Source organism: Plasmodium gaboni (genome assembly GCF_001602025.1).
Source record: "Plasmodium gaboni strain SY75 chromosome Unknown, whole genome shotgun sequence".
Taxonomy (NCBI): domain Eukaryota; phylum Apicomplexa; class Aconoidasida; order Haemosporida; family Plasmodiidae; genus Plasmodium; species Plasmodium gaboni.
In genome coordinates, this window is record NW_017385364.1 from 1 (window position 1) to 9,247 (window position 9,247).

A 9,247-nucleotide genomic window follows, 5' to 3' on the forward strand; every position below is an offset into this window, starting at 1 on the left:
ATTGAAAATGATAATTCAGTTGTAGAGAATAATAATATTTTAGATTTTATTGATGTAATAAATGAAAAAGGTCAAGTTCTTTTTTCAATGCAACCATATTATATCGATTTATATACAATGAAGGAAGCTCTTCTTTTTACAACATTTTATAAAAGTATGAATCCAAATATGTTTGAAACGATTAATGAAAAGATTAGTCATTTTAATGGAACTATGGATATGAATATAAATGAATGTTACTCAGGAGGAAAAAACAGATTTAATTATCTAATACATTCTTTAGAAAATGCAACTACATATAATTATGATAAGGAAGAATATGATAAGAAATTAAGTAAATACAGATTTATTATAGATAATTTTTATAAATGTTTCGAAAAGAAAAACAATGATATTAAGAATGAATTAAATAATATTACAACTGATGTTTCTAAAATGCTTAATCAATTAAGTTGTAAAAATAATTTATGTAATACAGAATATTATTTGATAAATATAAATCTTTATTTATTACATTTAAATGAGAATTCATCTACATTCAATGATACATATTTATCTAGAGCTAAGAATATTGTAGAATCAACTGAGAATCTTATAAAATTAATACAAAATGAAATGGGGAACAATCAAAGTTTATACTCAGTCATGTTTGTATATGATAATTTGAATGTTATTATTAAAAGATACAATTTTCATTTAAATAAAATGAATTATGGAAAAGAACATATTATAGAATTATTACAAAAGGATAATCATAATAATACTGCTACTAGTAAGATTAATTATGAAAATATATCTAGCACTGAATATATAAATAAACTATTTGAATCGGTAAATTTGTTTTCTTCTTATAAATATAGCTATAAAATATTAACACAACTGAATTCTTTAATTATTAGAAATGAAATGATACTAAATAATTTATTTAATCATTTATTAAAAGATATAGAAAAAAAACATATACTTTCTCATTTAAATATAAATAATTTTGATTCTAAATATAATACCACCATTTCAGAAACAGAAAGCTTATTAAAAAGTGTTGCAGATATTTTGAAAAGAAATGATAAAAAACAAAATATAAATTTTCAAGGCGTCTTAGGTTTAAATATATTAATTAAGGGAAATATGCATAGTGAAAAGATAATTGAATTAAATAATGCAAAAAAAAATTTAGAAACACTTATATCATCCATTAAGACAATATATAATTCTATTAAATCTGAAAAATATACTATTGAAAATTTAACAAACAATGAAATAGATAAAATTGATTATATCTATAAAGCACAGAATCTTTCTAGTTTCATAGAAACAATAAAAAATAAAGAAATAAATATTAGTCAAAATAAAAATATGATTGATTCTTATTATACAAATGTTCAAGAATTAGAAAAACAAATTAAAGAATTATGTAAAAATATTGAAAGTAATACAAATATAAATGAAAAATTAAAAACAGATTATGAAAGGAGAAATAGTTATAAAACAAATATTATAAAAAATTTAGAATATATTAATACTAATGTAATTGATATTAAAGCAATAATATCATTATACAACCAAATAGATAACACTGTATTAAATATTAACGAATTAAATAATGAAAAAATAATCAATATGGAGAATTTTTTTAAAACAAAAGAAGATATATATAATAATATAAAAACACAACGTAGTAATTTTTATAATAATAAATTGAATGAATTAATATCTGAACTATTACCACTCTTGGAATATAATAAAACAAATGTTGATTATGACAAAAAAACTATATCTGAACTTGAGAGAATTGAAGAAGAAACAAAATTACAATGCGATAAATTAGCTAATATAAAACCTGTTAGTATAAATAATATGTTAATTAATATGAATAATGAATTAAATAAACTTAATACACTTAAGGATGATATTATTAAAAAGTGTTTAGATCAATTAAATACCGATATATCAAATATAAATGATTCTACTGTTTCTACAGTTTTAGAATTGAGAAATAAAATTAATGACTATAAAGAAGAAATAGATGATTTAGAAAATTACAAAAAAATGATATCTAATTTAGAATATGACTATTTATATAATTTACACGAAGATGATAGTGCTCTATATGTAATAAAAAATATAGATGTACAATTAGAACAATATAAAGATATCATTCATAATATAAAAAATAAGATAACACATGACATACATATTATAAAAACAAATATGGAAGAATCAGAGAAAAAGGTTAAATCACATATGGACTTACAAGAAAGATTAAAGAAACATGTAGATTTAAAAGAGACATATGAAATTACATTATTACCATTAAATAAGAATCAAATTGATAAAAATGTAATAAAAGAATATGAACAAGAATTTAACAAGACAAGTGAAAGAATTTATATTCTAATAAATGATATAAATAATTTAAATGAACACATGAATGTTCTTAAACAATTTAATGCTAATGTATATGGTTCAAATATAAATGTACAAATGCTTAAAGATTTTAATATAAAAGAAGATGTCATAATAGATAAATTAAATGAACACATGAAAATAATAATAGAATCGGATTCGATACTAGGAAGTGTAAGAAAGGATACCTTTTTAGATGCTATAAAAAAACAAATTCAACTTGTTAAGAATAAATTTTTGGATATGGATATTAAAAGTCTAAAAAAACGTGCACAGGATTTATTGTATTTATATTTAAATAGCAAAACAAAATATCATGATACGAAAGAAATAAATGTGGAATTATTAGAAAACCAAAATTATAATTGGAAGTCTATTAGAAATGATATAGAAAATATGAATACAGAATGTGAAATATTAGATAAAATATCTGATGAGTTAATTACAGAACAGAAGCTTGTTATATTACATTCTTTAGATAAACTTATTAAAGAGATGAATCAAAAAATTAATAATAATATAAATGAATATTTAAAACGTTCAGATGATATTATTAATGCAATAATATCATTTCGATCCAATATAAATATCAACAAATATGAAAATGAAAAATACAATCAAAAGATAAATAGATTAAAAGAATTATCTACCCAATTAGAAAACAAAATTTTAGAAACAAAGAAGTCATTAGAACATAATAAAAAAAACTCTAATAATTTTGTGATTCAAGCAGAAAATGTAATAAAAAATAATGAAAAGAAATTTATTGATAAACAAAATATTATGAACGATATATATAATCAGATAAAATATATATTTGAAAGAATAGATAATATAGATTCCAAAAATTCAATGACAAATGTTATAATATATGTAGAATTAAATTATGAAAAACTAATTTATGATTATATATATGAGGAAGTCGAAAATGAAGAAACGGTTTCAAAGACATTAATGGAAGAGTTTAAATTATATAAAGAAAAGATAGAAGAATTAATACAAAAAGATAATCAAAATAAAGTTTTACCTTTTCTAAAGAGTTTACACTATAATGATTATTCTAACAAAATTAAAGAGACGTATAATAATATATTAAAACTTGTTCAGAATACCAAAGAATTAAATAAACTCTATCAAGATAGTAATGATTCTACTTATAAAGCAAAAGAAAATAATATTGAAGGGGAAAAATACCTCAAAGACATAATAAATTATAATAATAATTTAAAAACATTATTAGCTACAGTTAAAGAATTAAAGGGATATATAGAAGAAAATAATATTGATGGAATTTATAAAAGAATTTTAGAAAATATCAAAAAAACAGTAGAACATGATACATTAGCTAAAATTGAATATGCTAAAATAGAATCGTTATATAAAGCATTAGAAATGGATTTTGAAAAAATGAATACAATTCATAATACTGGTTATGAACATTTAGATATTCCAAATATTGAGAAACAATTAAAATTAATTATTCAGAATAAAGATAATTTAACATATAAAGAAAAAGAAATCGATATGATTTTCAAGAAAATTAAGGAATATAAAGAAATAACTCTATTACACCATAATTTGGTAACAGAAGGAAAAAATACTTTAGATATATTAATAAAAGATCTATCGATTGATGAAGAATCTAAAAGTAAATATAATATGGATGAACTTGTAAAACATATGAATGAAGCCACAAAAGCTTCAAATAAAGCTACTGAATATTTTGTGAATTGTGAATCTAATAAAAATAAATTTTCAATAAAGGAAAAAGAATTCAAAGATCTATTAATTGAATCCTTTAGTTTATTATTAAAAAGAAAACATGAGGAAATAAAAAATGAAAAATTGATAGATATTACTTTAAATGAAGCAAATGAAATAGAATCAGGATATGAAAGAATATTAATTGATGATATTTGTGAACAAATTGTAGAAAAATCAAAACAAAATGATAATATTAACAAAGAAATTGAAACAGATAAATGTAAAATAGCATATAAAAATGTCGAAATAAAAATTGCAAGGATTGAACATTATTTAATTCAACTATCAAATATAAGTGATAATATAGATAATATATTAAATAAATCCAAAATTGCAATGAATTCTATAAGAACCATAAGTAATATAGAAACAAAAATTAAGTCTCATAATTTTAATGAAGAGCATATTAACAATATAGAACATTTAAATACTATACTAAGTGAAAAGGAAAATATGGAAAATGAAGAGAAAATAATGAATACATTAAGTAACAATATTATAGAATTATATAATGAAATAAAAAATAATAAAAAGGATTATGAAATAGGATTTTTAGAAAATATAAAAATGCTAGCAGATCAGAAAAAGAAATATATAGAATCTACAAAAGGTTTAGTAAATTCTTTAATAAATAAATTTGCTTCACTTTTTAATAAAAAATATTTAAATAAATATAATATTCAAGAAAATGTAGAAATATATAATAGAAAAATAGCAGAAAAATATGTTCATTTTAATAATTCTTTTATTATTATTGAAAATAATATGAAGGTTTCTATAAACGAATCTATTCATTATGATGAAGCAAAGAAAATAAGAGAAACGGCAGAACGTGAATTGAATAAAATAGAACAAAATATTGATGAAGTAAAAAATTATTTGAAATATATACAAAAAACAGAAGGTTTTAGATTAATGTATTATATGAAAGGATATTTAGATAATATATATGAAAACTGTTCAAAGAAACATTCAAATGTTATAAGTGATCATAAATATATTAAAAATATAATTGAAGAAATGAAAGATATAGAGGATGAACAAATTTCATTAAAAAAATATAATGAGGCAATTAAAAAATATACAGGAATGAATGAAAGTATTAATTGTTCTAATGAAGACGATATTATTAATATATTTGGATCTATTATTAAGTGTGTAAATTTTTCAGGAATCAAAATATTATCTGATATAAAATCAGAAATAATTCCAGAATTATGTTTAGATGATATATCTCAATCAAGTAAAAAATTGCAGCTTATTATTTTAGAACCTGAAATGAAATCACAATTTGAAGGGGAATCGAATTATGAAGAAAAAATAAAAGAAGCTCATTCATATTCTGTTAATGTATTACATTATTTGAACGAAATTGAAGAAAAAAAAAGAGAAAGTGAAACATTAATAAATACTTGTAAAAATATATATAATAAAACAAATCAATTACATGAATTAAAATTAAAAATTAATGATATTATTAATAGTAAGGAAAATCAAATTATTCAAGGAATTAATAATATAACTCAAAAAATAGAAGAATTAGAACAATTAAAATGTAATACTACAAAATATGAAGAAATATTAGATAAAAAAGAATATGAATATCTAAATTCAATTAGTGCTTCATACAAATATACAAAGACAAATATTTTATTTAAAACTGATATAAAAAAAATCAATGAGAATTTTCATAATAATCTCAGAAAATTATATGATATAAAAAATATTATTTATACACCAAGAGCAAATGTAGATACAAGTATTAACATAGAACAGATTAATATTTTATTTGATGAAAATCATAAAAATATAAATAGTATTCAAAGTGACATAAGAACAATTAATATTACATTTGATGAATTATTAGATAAAGGGAAAAAATGTGAAATTTCGTTGTATAATTCGATATGTATAAATATTAAGAATAAAATATATGATAATATAAGAAGAATCAAAAATAATCAAGAGGAGGCTCAAATGTGTTTACATTATATTGAGAACAATATTACTTCTTTAGATAGTGATATACATACATTTAATAATTATAACAATGAACATATAATAAGTAGTTATATATCTTCAAATATAGAAAACACACATGAATATATAATCAATTTAAGATCGCTTATAGAAAATGTCGAAAGGATAAATAATCACATAAATAAGGAATTTATTGTAGTAACTCAAAATACAGATATAGAATCATTACAAAAGAAAGATGAAATTTTGTTAGAATTTTATAATGATTTTAAAAAGGAAGAAGAAAATATTAATAACATTTATAAAAATATACATATCAAAAAATTAAAAGAAATTGAAAACAGTTTAGAAAAATATGATTATTTAACAACATCATTTAATAAAATGATAGAAACACAAAAGAGCAATATATTAAAAAATGAAAACGAATTCAAGATAATCGAAAAAACCACAGAGGATAAGAAGAAAGACATTCCTGTTTTAAATAATATGTCCTTAAAGATTGAATCGGTTACATTTTTTAATCAAGAATATCGTAGTATTATGAATCTTATTCAGGATATGCATAATTTAGAACAAACAAATTATTCCGAAAGACTAAATGTGAAACAATATTTAGAATACATATCTACCTTAATCGGAAGAATAAATGAGTTCTCAAAAATGTTACAACAATATGAAGATAATAAAATTACCAAAAAAAATCTTTTCCAATTTAATTTAGAGGAAATTCATAATAATATAGGAAAACTAAAAGAGAAAATAAATAACGTAAATAATAAATTTGTTAAATTAATGGAAGATGTTAAAAAAAATGAAGAGTCATTAAAAGATAATGCTAATATTAAAAATATTATAAATAACATATGGAAAAATATATATAGTATCAAAGAAAATATTTCAAAAAATTTACCTGAAAAAGATAAATTATTAGAAATCGAAAATGAACTAAATGATATGAAAAATATTATGAACGAAACAAAAAGAATATCTAATATAAATGAATATGTTAAAACAAATTTTCATGAAGGAATAGGTTATAAAAGTAAGGAAGATGACTATAAAAATATTGAAGATATTAATGAATTATTATATCAAATTAAAAGAGATAATAAAAAAGTTCAAGATGAATTATTAATAATTAATCATGCTAATAAAAAATTAGAAGAAAGGATAAATTATATAAATGTTATATTTGGGACAATATCAAGCACGGATGAAAATACAATTCGAAAATTTGCTGAAGGTTATGTTTTTGAATCTACAAAATTATATGAACAATCAAAACAAATTTTATTAAAACTCAATGAATTATCAGATCATCATTTTAAAGAGATCACTTATCTAGACGCAGAGAGAATCAAATGTGAAGAAAAAATAAAAAGAAAAGAAGAAGAAATAAGGAAACAAGAAGAATTGAAAAAAAAGGAAGACGAATTGGTAGAAAAATTTAATGAAGAATTAATAGAAAATATAGAAATCGCCGTAGAAAATGAAATAGAAAATATATGGAAAGATAATAATACAAAAAGTGAAGTACAACAAAAATTATCTGAAGCTATTGAAGAAAAAATGAAAAATAAAATTGATGAATTAACAAATGAAAATGATGATATAGTAAAAGATAATAAACAAATGTTCAAAGATAAATTAAATGATGAATTAAAAAAAATAAAAGAACAAGTAAAAAAAAAAATTGATAAACTTATCATAGAAAAAGATGAAGAAAAACAAAAGGAAACAAAAAATACACAAATAAATGAAACTAACACTAACAAAAATACAACTGAATTAATTAACAATAGTAGTGACACTACAAAAATTAAGGATGAAGAAAATTATAAAGAAATGAAAACAGAAGAAAAAGAAAAAGAAAACGAAAATGAAAATGAAAATCAACAAAACGATTTGGTAAAAACTAATAATGATGAAAAAGATATTAATAATAATGATAGTTCAAGAAATAGTAATACAAATAAGGAACCAATACATATGTCAACAGATAAACTTGTTGATATAAATCTATCACCACATCATACACTTGATACAAAAGAAGTAAATAATAATTCAGATGGTATACTAGATAATACATTAGAAAATAATTCTATAATACAAGAAGATATAAAAAATAGAGATGATAATAATACACATAGAAATAATGATTATAAAACTTTTCAAAGAGGAAGAAGTTTGAATATTGTAATATATATTGCAGGTGGATTAATTATTTTTGCTGTAATATTTGGTAGTATTAGTTTTTTAATATTTAAAATATATAAAACAGAAAAATATGATATCAATATGAGTCATAATACTTTTATACGTAATGATGATATACTTTTCCAAAATAAAGATCAAATGATTGAAGTAGTTTTCAATGAATATAATTATAATCAGTATTAATAATAAATTGTATTTTATACCAGGAGAAAAAATGGAAATATTAGAAAAATATTCACATAGAAACGTGACCTATAATACAATTTGTATAGCACAACATTGATCATTTTTTAAAGTATAAAATTACATATATGATATAAGAAAGAAAAAGAATAACCAAATGTCCATATATAATATTTAATTATATAATTATATAATTTTTTTTTTTTTTTTTTTTTTTTTTTTTATATATATAAAATTAAAACTTTATGTATAACCCTTTTAATAATGAAAGCCTTATGAGTATATGAAAAATTAGGATAATAATTTGTATTGGATTGTCCTATATTTATATGTCATTTTAATTTATTTTTTATAATTTTGTTAAATGGCAAAATATATATATATATATATATATATATATATATATATATATTAAATAACCAAAATGTAATTTATAAAATTTCACGTTGGAATTAATAAAAAAATTTTTTAAAATATATATTTTTAAAAATATATATTTTTTAAATTATTTAAATATTCATGTAATTAAATATAACATATTAAACAGAAAAAAAAATATATAAAATAAAAAATATTATACAAATGTATAATTAAATATCAGAAATATATATTTTATTTTATTGTTTACCTTATAGTATTTTATACATAATGAAAATAACACTATAAATATATGGAGGTTATTATAATATAATAT

The 9,247-nt window shown here is 19.3% G+C and overlaps 1 protein-coding gene across 1 annotated transcript; it reads left to right on the forward strand.

Moving 5' to 3' along the window:
• Nucleotides 1-8,553, forward strand: PGSY75_0019400 (reticulocyte binding protein 6; the record flags this gene model as incomplete). The annotated part of the gene is made up of 1 exon (XM_018783337.1): nucleotides 1-8,553. A coding segment is annotated over one exon (8,553 nt), but the record flags the coding sequence as incomplete, so codon positions are not given.
• Nucleotides 8,554-9,247: the final 694 nt, after the last annotated feature.